Source organism: Lissotriton helveticus, chromosome 2_1, assembly GCF_964261635.1.
Source record: "Lissotriton helveticus chromosome 2_1, aLisHel1.1, whole genome shotgun sequence".
In the NCBI taxonomy this organism is placed as follows: Eukaryota; Metazoa; Chordata; class Amphibia; order Caudata; family Salamandridae; genus Lissotriton; species Lissotriton helveticus.
In genome coordinates this window covers 845,458,814-845,472,887 of record NC_136059.1, presented here as the reverse complement: position 1 = coordinate 845,472,887, position 14,074 = coordinate 845,458,814, and the positions used below count along the sequence as shown (strand labels likewise).

General features: G+C 51.7%; 1 protein-coding gene across 2 annotated transcripts in view; it reads right to left on the bottom strand.

Moving 5' to 3' along the window:
* PRDM6 (PR/SET domain 6) overlaps positions 1-12,702 on the bottom strand; it is a 371,468-nt gene extending 358,766 nt beyond the window's left edge. For both annotated transcript variants that reach the window (XM_078677375.1, XM_078677373.1), the window contains exon 1: positions 12,237-12,702. In XM_078677375.1, coding sequence (XP_078533501.1) covers positions 12,237-12,702 — 466 coding nt within the window. The remainder of the gene's footprint in view (positions 1-12,236) is intronic.
* Between the last annotated feature and the right edge of the window lie 1,372 nt (positions 12,703-14,074).

The following is a 14,074-nucleotide window of genomic DNA, read 5'->3' as shown; positions in this document are numbered from 1 at the left end:
CGGCATTTGCTTCTAGGTGTGAGGCTCCTGATGGCTGCCAGCCAAGAGTCTGGTGGGGGGGGGAGGCGGCCTGATGGCCTCTCAGATTTGACCATTGTTATGGGCCCAAAAGGAGTCAGAATCAGAAATAAGAGAGCCCCATCCCGTAACTGCCTGCACATTAAGGCGTTAGGATGGAAAGCAGACAACAACATGCAGGTGCTGCTGAAAGTGTCCCAGTGTTTGGAAATTACACCGCCAGGTGGATGGCGTCCACCCTGTGAAAAAAGTGGGTGGACGCCGTCCACCCGCATGTACCCCTACTCATGTCCTGACTTTTAGGCACACACCTCCTCCCGTACCCGCCCACCCCATTTAGTTTTTACTCTCTCTCGGGCAATCTTGTCAAAACAAGTCCACGTTGGCTAAACACTATTTTTGGAGTGTTCATCAAACATTGCAAACGTGATGAGAACCATAAAAAACACTTTTCTCTATGCACGTATAACTCACCCTGAACTACAGAGCCACCATCGGTGACTGCAATCAAGCTGTTTATCTGTTTATCGGTTTGCCTATCTATACATGCCTGTCTCCCAACCTCAGTGTCGATCTTTCTATACACCGGCGCATCAGTGCAATCTACAGGCCTCTCGCTCCCTGCCAAGCTATACACACCTGCGCGCCATCTTTGATCGGGGTGATGGCGCTGTGAACTGTAGCCCAAATTAAGGACAAAGTAAATACCGGCAAATGAACAGCGTCTGTTTTATCCCTGCCTTTGTGAGGTGTTCAGACGAAGGAGAGTCGAGATACAAAATAGCCATGCGAGCCTAGGTGTCAATTTAAACTTCCAACGCTGGACAAACGATGATAATGAATGAATGGACGAATGATAAAATATGGGGAGTGGAGCGTAATAATAATCCTAAAAATAAAAATACAATAATTTGTTATGCATAATTGTTCATAGTGCACCTTAAGCCATTTTTAATTGTTGGTACTAGCACCCAATTCAGTGTAACTCGCGGAATTAAAGAAATTGTATTTACGTCAGGGAAACTGGGATAATATTACATTCAAGCTATTTTCTGCCGTTTAATTTGTGAAAGATGGGATTGCGCTCAAAGTTATTGTGTTTTATCCTTTTAATTTAGTATTAAAATATATAATCTGTCCTCTCTATTTAAGGGGGCATTGTGGACAAGGGTTTATTAAAATCTCTCTGACTCGAGTAAATGATTTTTTAGCAAAAATGGGGGTTGTATATTCAGCACTGGTTCCACATCTTAATATAGGCCTGGTGCAAAAATCCTTCTGTAATAATGACTGGGACACAAATAGCGGTTGCCCAATTCCGCTCCATACAAGCAGTAGAAATTGGTGCAAACTGCTTTTGCTCCGAGTGCTCGGTTACTGTAACACCCCGCTCGGGGGTGGCAGTCTCCGGCGTCCCTTTGATCGGTCTCATTGGCTGCAGCCCGGGGTCCCTCTGCCACAGCGTGCACATGAGGATCATACAGTCTAGGCTAGTGGAGAGGGCGCTTCGCGCGCCTGTAACAGGTTGAGGGACGTGCGCGGCCACGACTGGGATTCTAGCAGGTCAGTGCATGAGTGGTGTTGTATTTGTAATTATATTTAATTCTCCGTGCAGCCCAGCGCTCGGAAAGGGCTCGAGTGTCAGCATCGACTGCCCTGTGTTCGGCTGCTCTTCGCCCCCACCCCGCCGGATGCCCGCTCTCGGAGCTGGCTTCTCGGTTAAATACGAGCAAAGTGGTGTTCATAAGAAAAGGGGATGGGGCGAAAGGCATGCCAACATTTTCTAACCGATAAGCGACCCAAAAGTCACACTATGTTTTTGGCAGAGAAAAAAAATATGAGAGAGAGCAGATTGGTGCAAATTGCCTAAGTGAAGCACGCTCGCTTACACAAGTGGGTGTGCACGGAGGGCTCGCGTGTTGTGGCTCTCACACAAGAACACGGCTCTCAAAAAGAGTGCTGTGCTAGAGTCTCGCGCGAGTGGCCATGTGTGCATGTATTCGTGGGTGTTGTCAGTGTCTGAGTGTGTCTGTGTATTTGGGTGAATATGTTTACCAACGTTTAGGATTGCCTGTATCTGTGTGTGTGTGTGTGTGTGTGTAGGTGGGGTCAGTGTCTGTGACGTGTGTGCGTGCCTGTGCCAACGTGTTTAGATGTATGTGTGTTTACGTGTGTGTTTGTAGGTAAATGCCACTGTCTGTGACGTGTGCGCGCGCCTGTGCCAACGTGTTTGGATGTGTGTGTGTGTGTGTGTGTGTGTAGGTGGATGTCACTGCCGGTGAAATATGTATGCCTGTGTGTTTATAGGACTGCGTGGGTGATATCAGTGGAGTGGGTGCTTCTGTGTAGTGTCTGAGTGTACGCGCCTGTGGGTTGCAGGGGTGCCCACCGTGCCCACAGCCGAGGATTCCACCGTGCAGAAGTTTGGTTTCTCCGGTTGAAGATGCCCATCTGGGTGTATTCCGAGTACCTCACACTCTGTATCTCACCTCACACATTGCAGGGGCCCCTATCGCGCCCCCAGCCCCCCTCCAGTGACCCACATGCACGCAGACGTGGGCAGCTGGGTTCGGGGTGCCCCAGTACCTCTCACTGCAGGGCACAGTGCGCCTATCCCTGGGTGAATACCCGAATACTGACCGCAGGGTGATAACGCTGCCTGCCTCACAGGGTGATGCGCGGATTTATGAGCAGGCGGAGTCCACCCTTCGGGAGAGACGTCTCTCGCGAGCACCGCTTGGGGAGCTCATCCTTTCTTCCTGTGTTCTGAGCTACTGCAGCTTCACCGACTGGTCTTGTAGGGAATTAAATCTAAAAACCCTCTCTGAGCCCCTCTTACCCTGCTGCTGAGACCTTTCAGACCCCCTCCGCTCCCACACACACCCAGAAACAACCACATTCAGCCCTGCAGTGTCTATGGAGCTGCTCCACTCAGCCCTTGAGGGAAGGGGAGGGAGGGGGCAGGGTTGGGCTGGCCCATAGGGCAACCAGGCAGCGCCGGGTGAGCTGACCTGACAGATCCGAGTGTGGGCCCGTTTTCTGGCAGTTTGTAGACCTGTTAATGGTCTGCTGGGGTCAGCTCACTGTTCACTGATCTAATATGAAAACAAGCATTCCCTGCAGCAAGCTCACGTTCATACGTTGCAAAACACTTTTACAAGTGTCTTTAAATGCTCAAAACTGACCAATGTGTAAACATGGGCCGCTTTTCATATATCTAAATCGCTAATGGAGCCACATGTATTTTGATGCCTGGGCCTACTTTCTCTCCCATTCCGACACTGGCAGGGAAGGGATGTCTGTAGTATTTACCCCAGTCTGTGCTGCCGATGGTCTGGGTGGGAGGCATGTCTGTACCTACTTCACTCTGCCCTGCAGAGAGCCTGGGATGAGAGGTGGTGCCTGCGTCTGCCCCACTCTGCCCTGCAGAGAGCCTGAGATGAGAGGTGGTACCTGTGTCTGCCCCACTCTGCCCTGCAGAGAGCCTGAGATGAGAGGTGGTACCTGCGTCTGCCCCACTCTGCCCTGCAGAGGGCCTGGGATGAGAGGTGATGCCTGCGTCTGCCCCACTCTGCCCTGCAGAGAGCCTGAGATGAGAGGTGGTGCCTGCGTCTGCCCCACTTTGCCCTGCAGAGAGCCTGAGATGAGAGGTGGTGCCTGCGTCTGCCCCACTCTGCCCTGCAGAGAGCCTGGGATGAGAGGTGGTGTCTGCCCCACTCTACCCTGCAAAGGATCCGGGGTGGAAGAGAGTGTCTTTATCTTCCAGTTTGCCCTGCAGAGGGCCTAGAGTGGGAAGCAGTGCCTATATGTATATACTAATACATACATCATTCGGCCCTGCTTGAGGGCCCTGGGAGCAGGAAGTGCCCATATCTAATCCCCTCTGCCATGAGGGTGGCAGAAAGTAGTTACAGTCAGAGTTGGTGGGGGATCTATGCCTACTCCACTCTGCCCTGTTGAGGGTCTGGGTGGCAGAAGGTGCCAACATATATACCCCAATCTGCCCCGCTGAGTGGCTGGCATGGGCCGGCATGAGGCGCCTCTGTCCCCTCATCTTGTCCCGCTGGGGGTCTGGGGCGGAGGACTGATGATATTTACATCCTGCCCCGCCAGGGGTCTGGAAGAGGGTCTACAGCATCTCATCAGGACCCCTACAGACCCTTGCAACGGCGACCACTTCCGCCTGGAGCCCGTAGAGTAGCTGCCGTCGCTGCTGTCTACGTGCTTTTCATTCGCTTTGATGGAACTGAAATTACGCCGAACTACCCGATATACCAAACACATGTGCACAACACATAACACTCCCGCTTAAAAGGGGTAGAGAGGAGTCATTCAGATAAACGAATGCGAACACTCACCAGCCTCTCCCAGGTCAAGAGATCCGTCCCTCAGGTCTGAGGTGTGACTTGTGCGTGAGATATAGTGTCTTATGTGTGTGTCCATGTGTGCCCGCACATGCATGTCTCTGTGTGTGAGTGGCTGCTGCTCTGTGGGAGTGTATATATCTAAGTATTTGGGTGTGTCACTGTTTGCGGTTGATTACCCCTTTCAATGTGTTTATGGGCGTGTTTGTGTGAGTGCGCCTTTCCGTTCATGTGTTTGCCTCTGTGCACAGTACTACAAGGCGGTCTGTTCTGTGTGTTTGTATTTGCACGTGAGTCTGCGTCTACCTGTGAGTGTATTAAGACGCGTGTGTGTGTTTGCGGGTTTATGGAATCCGCCCCCGTCCCTTTCGGCATTGATCGCAGCGGAGAGCGCAGAGCCCCAGTGCCCGGGCGGGGCAGCTGGGCCTGGACAGACCCCCGTCCCCGAACGCCCCACGCCCGCCGTGGATGATGAATCGGCCCCGCTGAAGGATCAATGGCTGGTCAGCGCTGGCTCCACTCGCTCCCACACACCACAGGGCAATTAATTGCGGCCTGTCCCCTCATCCCTCATCCGCTGCTGGCACATATCGATGCAGATTACTGCTGAGGGCCGCTTTATCACCTCAAATAAACAGCGCGCACCCCTGCTCACCTCCGGCCTGTATACGGCCGGGCCTGTGCGCACCGGCAGGGGCGGCCGAGGGACAGGGACCCGCCACGAGCCGCCCGCAAACCCGGGGAGGGGAAAAGATGGAGAGAGGGAGGTGTGTGTGGGGAGTGTCGCTCTCTGTCCCACTCTCTTTCTTCGGTTCGCTGTATGTTAGTAACAAAGACGAGAGAGTTGAAAGAGGCCACGAGCAATAAGCACACCAGACAGAGTACTTGAGAGATGCTGCGTCTTTGCCTGACCCAATCACAGCTTCCACCTGTAGAGTGCGCCCCATAAGTCCCAGCGACTCTAGGCGCTTCTACAACAGCTTCGGAATGATGAAAGGCAGAGTCAGTACGAGCCTCGCAAACTGCGGGAGTCTCAGCAGACGCTCAGCCCATTGCGCTACATTATCCATTCTGTACCTAATTACTTTATAGCACGCTATTTTACATTAACACACGCGAGAACTGAATCACGTGAACCCACCTGGTGTGATGCATGTGATGTTACCAACACAAAACGTATTTATATCACAAACACGTTAATTAAAAGGGAGTAAAGGGACGCTACGTTTACCCCCAAAATGTTTCCACCACAAAAAGAATGTTTACACCAAAAAACGAAGCATACGTTTGAAAAGAGAAGGCCTACAGCAAACTTTTCAAAAGCAGGAAAAATATTGGTATGTTTCTTTTACATGACGTGGGTAGTATTTCTAACGTTAAATGAAATCAACGTATGAATTATTTAAGGGGCTGTGTGTCTTGTGTTCTGTGTCTCTGTGCATTGTGTTGAGTCTGTGTATAGGTTTGTGTCTGCTTCTTAGGGTGCAGTTGTGTTTTCACAGGTGCATGTATATTATTTCTCTCTTGGTTTTCTCTGTGAGGTGCGTGTGATGTTAAATACGGAGCTGGGCCTCTCGTGGCCGCCGTCTTCCCTTTCTAAGCTTTTGGATGTTGCACAAGGGCTGTCCGCGCGTGGGGCACCCGCCCCTCTCTGTGGACTGTCTTCGGGTGCGTGAACTGGAAATGTACTTCGAAGCCGCAGTTGTGGGTGGAGGGGCCCTCCGAGATCTCCACCTCATGCTTGGGGACTGAGGGGGCCGTTTCCCTCCTCCCAACTCAGGCGCAGGGGGCTCGTGAATGAGCAACAACTTAAGGGCACGAGGACAGAGCCGTTTTAAGTCGCAGACAAAGTGGGCAATCGCCCGGGACCCCCATGTTTAAAGGGACCCCCCAAGGAAAGAGAGTTGTCTCTCCGCCTCAGCTGTACATTTCTATCCCGCCAGGACTCACTTTACCTAGGGCCATTTTATGGCATCTGGGCCCTAGTCAAGGAATAGCATGGCTGCTTTGGTGTGTCCCCGTATCTGATAATTTGACATATAATTCAGTATTGTTTGGTTTCCTACAGGCTTGAATAGCATAATATAGATATTAAAAATAAAGGTTTTCCAAACAGGTACCCTTAAATATGCCTTTCCAGGGCCGGAAAATCCTAAAGGTGGCACTGTATGGGGTAGGAGCAGTGAAATTAAAAGAGCGAGAGAAGGGAGAGCAATCCTCCTGTGAGGGCAGGGGCCACAGGGAAGGAAGGAGACACAACCCATCCCGGGTCAGTACCCACCGAGCTACCCTGCACTGTTTACAAACACACCCGTGTCACTGCCAGAGACGTCAGAACAGAGCGCCCACCCGACGACCTCGAACCAGGAAACACATGCTGCCTCTTTAGATGACAGCCTGAGGAACAGGGGCTCCATTCAATATCTTCATTAGTGCACAAAGGTGGTGAAATATGTATTTATAATACACACACAAATATTATGGATTATTTGGTGCATATGCATCACAATCACACGAGAACCCACACATTCACGTGTGCACATATTTTAGATGTTTGAGTTTGTTTGAATGTATCCTTATGGACGCCTACATGTACATATATGTATGTACACACGCGCACAACGAACACGTGATTGAGGACACCTGCAACTCAACCATAGAGGGAATTCTCGGCTTCTGGCTGCTGTAAATACAACCAAACACACACCTGTGAATATCTAGATATACTTAATAAATGCGTAGGTTCCCCGCGCATTAGGGCCAATGTACAGACACCAAAAGCAGTGAAACGGAAATTACATTCGAAAAAAGAAAGCTGAATAATTTAAAAATATTTCCAGTGTTACAAAGCATACAATACACTCATAGCTGAACCTAAATATTTAGACATGTATTATCAGACATGTATTATTATTATTATTATTCATATTATTAATAACAATCGCAATAATACCAATAACAATAGGCACAAAAATAACAATAAAAATGATTATTATTGTTGGTATTGTTATTAATATTTTTGGTATTACTAATACTATTACTATTATTTTACTGTTATTATTTTATTATTAATCGCAATAATACGAACTATACTACTAATAATAGGAACAATAATGACAATAATAATAATAATAACAATAACAACAATACTCATTATTAGTATTATTATTATTATTATTATTATTATTATTATTATTATTATGACCAAATATGCCCCTAGTCCAGATTTTTTTCCTTTTCCATTACTTTAAACTAAATGTAAAGACAACGCGTCTACACATATTTCGTCCCTCTGCGATCACACTGCTGAACTCAGGAAAGGAATGAAGACCGTTGTTCAGTGTCAATAAATACCTAATTACGCAGCCATCATTCACTGCTTTATTATTACAGATCACCCCGTTCTGGCGGCCCTTGAACCTGGGGCCGAGCCGCTGTAAGACTTACACAAAGCAAAGTTTGCATTCAAAGCTACTCATAGCCTTATTTTAAACAGCCACGTAAACGTACAATGAATGATATTTCCAGCTGAAAACACCACTGACCCCTCAAAAGGAAAGAGCCTCTCCACCGGTGCCGCGGCCGCTCCAACACCGGAGACGGCGCTGCTTTCAGCAAGTCCCACGATAGAGAGAAAGAGAAAGGAAACTACAAAAATACCGCCCACACGCTCACCAGGCTAAATAATAAGACGATATAGGTTTCATTAAATGATGTTGTAAATGTTGATAAATCGTGTTTGTGCTGAAAGAAAGGATATAAGCCAAAACCGAAAGGAAGGTAGACCGAGGGGAGAAGGAGAGGACGAAACATGAACCAGCAGAGGGAAATTAAGACGAATGAAGAAAGGAGTGGAGAAAGAGGGTAAGAAATCGAAATGAAGGACTGAAGTCGGAAGGGAGGAAGAAGTGAAGGTAGTAAATTAAAGGTGAAAAGTAACAAAGTAAGAAGCAAACAAACACAATAAGCGACGAAAGGTTAGTGGGAGAAAGAAGCAAGAAAGAAACGTCGCGTTTGCGATCAGGAGGAGAGTAATGATACTTTTCTGATAGTTTCTTACTGCTTTTCTCTGCTGGTGGTGGCTGCCTGGTGGTAGTCTTAGTGCGCGCGTACGCCTGTTTACGTGCGTCTGTACGCGTGGTTGCGTGCGTCTCTGGACTGTGTTTGCGTGCCACTGTGCGCGTGTTTGCGTGCGTCTGTGCGCGTGGTTCTGTGCAGCGTGTTTGCGTGCGTCCGTGCGCGTGGTTCTGTGCAGCGTGTTTGCGTGCGTCTGTGCGCGAGTTTGCGTGCGTCTGTGCGCGTGGTTCTGTGCAGCGTGTTTGCGTGCGTCTGATGCCCGCAGGATGATACTAGCGGGCTTATTTACGAGCCCCTTGCCTCGCCGGTCCGTCACTTTTACCTTAAGAAAGAGTGACGTACGAGCGGCGCACGGGGCTTGTAAACTCCCTTAGCCCCTGGGTGTTAGAAGACCCCTAGCCGGTGCATCATGGGGGGTAGTGTCTGGATCTTGTGCTATTTGGGGGCTCCCATATGCTTGGTCCCAAGTAGCCTGATGTTTTCTGTGGAGGGTTCCTGCGAATCTGAAGTGGTGTCTGTGGGGTACCCCCGGAGTTGATAACCGTGCTTCTCTGTGTCTGCCTGAACGCCTGGGCACCAGCAGCCTTGTTTGTTAGTGCCACTGGGGTCTGTTGTGGGTGCTGTCTGCTAGAGGCGTATGGTGGGTGCTCTGCAGAGGGGACTTTGCAGGGTGCTCTACGGTGAAGGCTTTCGGGGCGATGTTCTGTTGGGGTGCTCTCTAACGGTTCCTCTCTTGAGGGTCCTACTTGAGGGTGTTCTGTGGGGAAGCTGAATGGACGGGAGGGTGCAATGTAAGTAGTGCTCTTTCCAGGGTGTTCCCAGAAGGGTTCTCCCTGTAGGGAGATGTGTGAAGTATGCTTTGTGGAGAGTGTTCTATGTTTGCTGGTCTCAGGAGAGAGCTCTGTGATTGCTGTTCCCAAAAGGGTTCCTCTGAGGTTGCTGTTCCCAAAATGGTGCCTCTGTGGTTGTTGGTCTCAGGAGGGTGCTCTATGGTCACTGGTCTCAGGAGGGTGCTCTGGAAGTGGTCCTCTTTCCAGGGTGTTCACAGAAGGGTTCTCTCCCTTGTGATGTGTGAAGTGTGCTTTGTGGAGAGTTTTCTGTGATTGCTGGTCTCAAGAGGGTGCTCTGTGGTTGCTCGTCTCAGGAGGGTGCTCTGTGGTTGCTGGTCTCAGGAGGGTGTTCTATGGTTTCTGGTCTCAGGAGGGTGTTCTATGGTTGCTGGTCTCAGGAGGGTGCTCTGGAAGTGGTGCTCTTGCCAGGGTGTTTACAGAAGGGTTCTCCCTGCAGGGTGATGTGTGAAGTGTGCTTTGTGTAGAGAATGTTCTGTGGTTGCTGGCCTCAGGAGAGTGCTCTGTGATTGCAGGTCTCAGGAGACTGCTCTGTGATTGCTGGTCTCAGGAGGGTGCTCTGTAAGTGGTGCTCTCTTCGGGTGTTCTCAGCAGGGTTCTGCCTGCCCGGTGATCTGTGAAGTGTGCTGGGTGGGGTGCTCTCCCTTGGGTGCTCTGGAGTGGACCCTAAATGAGGGCCCTACATTATGGTGCTCTGTGGAAAGTTTTCCAGGAGAGTACTGTGCGATAGGTGTTCTCCCATTGTGCCCTCTGGAGAGGTATTTGTGGTGGGTGCCCTATGGGCACTTTTCTGTGTTGTGTTCCCCGCCGTGGCGCGTGCTCGCACCCTTTCATCTGATTTGCTGAGTGTGGGTGTTCTGTGGCGTGTGAGCTCCGCACAGCGCTCTGTGGCGCTTGCAGTCTGCGTGGTGCTCTGTGTTTTGTTACCGGTGGTTGGTGCTCGGGAACCGCATGCTTGTAGTCGTTGTGATCGCTGGGTTGGGCGGTTCTCAGGTGGATTGTGTGGCGGTTACTTCATGGGAGGCGCGAGGAACCTCTGCAGGGAAGCTAGAGTGTAGGGTGTTCTGTGGTGGAGTCTCTCGGAAGGATGCCTTTTGCAGGGTTCACCCTGTAGGGAGCTCTGTGCATATTGCTTAGCAGTGGGTGCTCCATGGAGGGTGCCTTGTGGAGGCTGCTTTTTAGTCAGTGATATTTTCAGGGTACACTGTGGCCAGTACTAGCTGCGGCGTGCTATTTGTTGTGTTCTGGGGAGGGTGTCCTGTGGAAAGTACTCTGTAATTGGTGAGAACATCACTGATGAGTGCTATTTGGAGTGGGCCCTAACTAAGGAGGATGAGGGTGCTCTACGGTGGCTCCTCTCTGAAGGGTGTTCTGTAGAGGGTGCTTTGTAGTGTGTGGTGTTTCGAGGATGATCAGTTGGAGGTAGTGTCTGTAGAGTGCTTTTGTTTGTATTTCAGGTAGGAAGTGTTCGGTGGGGCCTGATCTCTGGTGGGTGCTCTCGGGTATGAACTTGGTGGTGGGTACTCTCTGGAGGATGGTTTGGAGTGGGTGATAATTTGTAGGTACTCCGTTGAGACTATGATGTTCAGGGTGCTCTCTTTTCTGTGTTCTGTGGAGAATAGCTGTGGTGGGTGCTCTCTAGTGGGTGTTCTGTGGAGGAGGTTTTCTGATGTGTCGTCTTCTGAGGGTGATCCATTGAGAGTGGTAGGTGCGTTGTGCTCTGATTTGTGTTCCGGAAGGAAGGTGCTCTTTGGAACGTGATCTGTGGTGAGTGATCTACGGTGGGTACTCTATGATGGGTGCACAGTGTGGGCGCTTTCCGAGGGGTGCTTTGTGGTGGGTAACATTTTGAGGATGCTAAATTGGGAGTGATATTTGTAAGCTGCTCTGTTTTGTATTCCAGGTGGTGGACATTCTGTGGAGACTGTTCGTGGTGGGTGCGGGTACTCTATGGTGGGTGCTCTATGGTGGGCGCTCTATGGGGGGGGCTGCATGGCGGGTGCTCTGTGGGGAGTGCTCTATGGTGGGTGCCCTCTATGGGGTGCTGCGTGGCGGGTGCTCTCTGTGGGTGCTGCGTGGCGGGTGCTCTGTGGTGGGCGTTCTATGGGGAGTGCTCTATGGTGGGTGCTCTCTGTAGGGTGCTGCGTGGCGGGTGCTCTGTGGGGTGCTGCGTGGTGGGTGCTCTGTGGGGAGTGCTCTATGGTGGGTGCTCTCTGTAGGGTGGTGCGTGGCGGGTGCTCTGTGGGGAGTGCTCTTTGGTGGGCGCTCTCTGGGGGGTGGTGCATTGCGGGCGCTCTGTGGGGAGTGCTCTATGGTGGGTGCCCTCTATGGGGTTCTGCGTGGCGGGTGCTCTCTGTGGGTGCTGAGTAGCGGGTACTCTGTGGTTGGCGCTCTATGGGGAGTGCTCTATGGTGGGTGCTCTCTGTAGGGTGCTGAGTAGCGGGTGCTCTGTGGGGTGCTGCGTGGCGGGTGCTCTGTGGGGAGTGCTCTATGGTGGGTGCTCTCTGTAGGGTGCTGAGTAGCGGGTACTCTGTGGTTGGCGCTCTATGGGGAGTGCTCTATGGTGGGTGCTCTCTGTAGGGTGCTGAGTAGCGGGTACTCTGTGGTTGGCGCTCTATGGGGAGTGCTCTATGGTGGGTGCTCTCTGTAGGGTGCTGAGTAGCGGGTACTCTGTGGTTGGCGCTCTATGGGGAGTGCTCTATGGTGGGTGCTCTCTGTAGGGTGCTGCGTGGCGGGTGCTCTGTGGGGTGCTGCGTGGCGGGTGCTCTATGGTGGGCGCTCTCTGGGGGGGGGGGGTGCGTGGCGGGTGCTCTGGGCGGTGCTGCGTGGCGGGTGCTCCGTCAGGTGGTGAGAACGGCAGGTGCCCCCTGCAGAGCGTTCTCTAACGGGCGCGCTGTCCGTGTCCCGGGCGTGGGTGGTCGGTACTCACGGTTGTTGGGGTCGCTGGTCGGGGTGCTCAGGGGGATGATTTCCATCCGCTGCTGCCCGTACAGGTAGTAGTCCAGCTCCTCTGCGCTGCACCGGGGCCGCCCCTGCGCAGCCCGCTCCAGGCACTTGGGCCCCCCCAGCTCTAGCCGCTGCCCCCCCTGCTGTGGCCCAATGGGCTCGGGGCTCTGCAGGACTCCAAAGACGGCGGGGAGGGTGGGTAGCGCGGCCATGGGCGCCGAGGAGATGCAGGAGGCCGGGGTGGACGACGAGGATGCGGAGGCCAGCGAGGCCGGCCGCGGGCGCAGGCTCTCCGGGAGCTCCGGGGGTCTCTCCAGCGCCGGCCCCAGGGCCCCCAGGGGCAGCGCGGCCTTCAGCTGCGTGTGCGGGAAGAGCTGCTGCCAGTGCTGCAGGTAGGCCGGGTCCACCTTCAAGAAGGCCGAGCCGGCCGCGTCCCCGGGCTTCAGCATGTCCGGCGCCTGGGGGAGAAAGGACACGGGGTGAACATGTGCGTAGACATGGGGTACACACTCACAGCTCTGCATATATGAAGCATGCACTGGGACGAGGCTCGCGGGGCTGACGGGCGCTTAGAAGCTAGAGCGGTGCCCTGCAGCAGGCCCGTAACATATCAGAACTAAACACGCCTTATCAGACCATGCCGTGACAAGATACTGGCGCAGCACACCAGAGCATACCACAGCAAGGTAATTTAGGAACAACACACCAAACACTGCCATAACAAGACAATGGCGCAGCACACCAGAGCATACCACAGCAAGGTAACTTAGCAATGGCCCACCAAACAATGCCATAACAAGAAAATGGCGCAGCACACCAGAGCATACCACAGCAGGATAATTTAGCAATGGCACACCAAACAATGCAATAACAATAAAATGGCGCAGCACCCCAGAGCATACCACAGAAAGGTAATTTAGGAGCAACACACCAAACACTGCCATAACGAGGTAATGGCACAGAACACCAGAGCATACCATAACAAGATAATGGCGCAGCACAACAGCATATGCCATGGCAAGATAACTTAGCAACAGCACACCAAACACTGCCATAACAAGATAATGGCACAGCACAACAGAGCATACCACAAGATAGTTTAGCAACAGCACACCAAACACTGCCAGAACAAGATAACGGCGCAGCACAACAGCACATGCCATGGAAAGATAACTTAGCAACAGCACACCAAACAGTGTCATAACGAGGTGATGGCACAGCACAACAGAGCATACCACAAAATAGTTAATAACGTAGGAACAGCACACCAAACAATGCAATAACAAGATAATGGCACAGCACACCAAACACTGCCATAACAAGATAATGGCACAGCACACCAAACACTGCCAGAACAAGACAATGGAGCAGCACAACAGCACATGCCATAGCAAGATAACTTACCAACAGCACCCCAACACTACCAGGACAAGTAAATGGCACAGCACACCAGACCATACCATAGCAAGATACCTTAGGAACAGCACACCAAACACTGCCATAACAAGAAAATGGCGCAGCACCAAGAGAATACCATAACAAGGTGATTTAGTGACAGAAGGCAAAACAATGCCATGACGAGATCACAGCACACCGGAGCATTACATCACAACATAACATTGCAGACCACATCACACCATACCATGCCGCCACCACAGGATGATATAGTGTGCACTATGCAATAACAAAATACCATCGTGAAAGCACACCAAGCAGTGCCATATCAGGACAATAGCACACCAGCCAGACCAAGTTGTAAAAATACCTTCGCAACACTACATCAGACAACGCCATAAGAAAAAAAAACATCACGGCACAGAA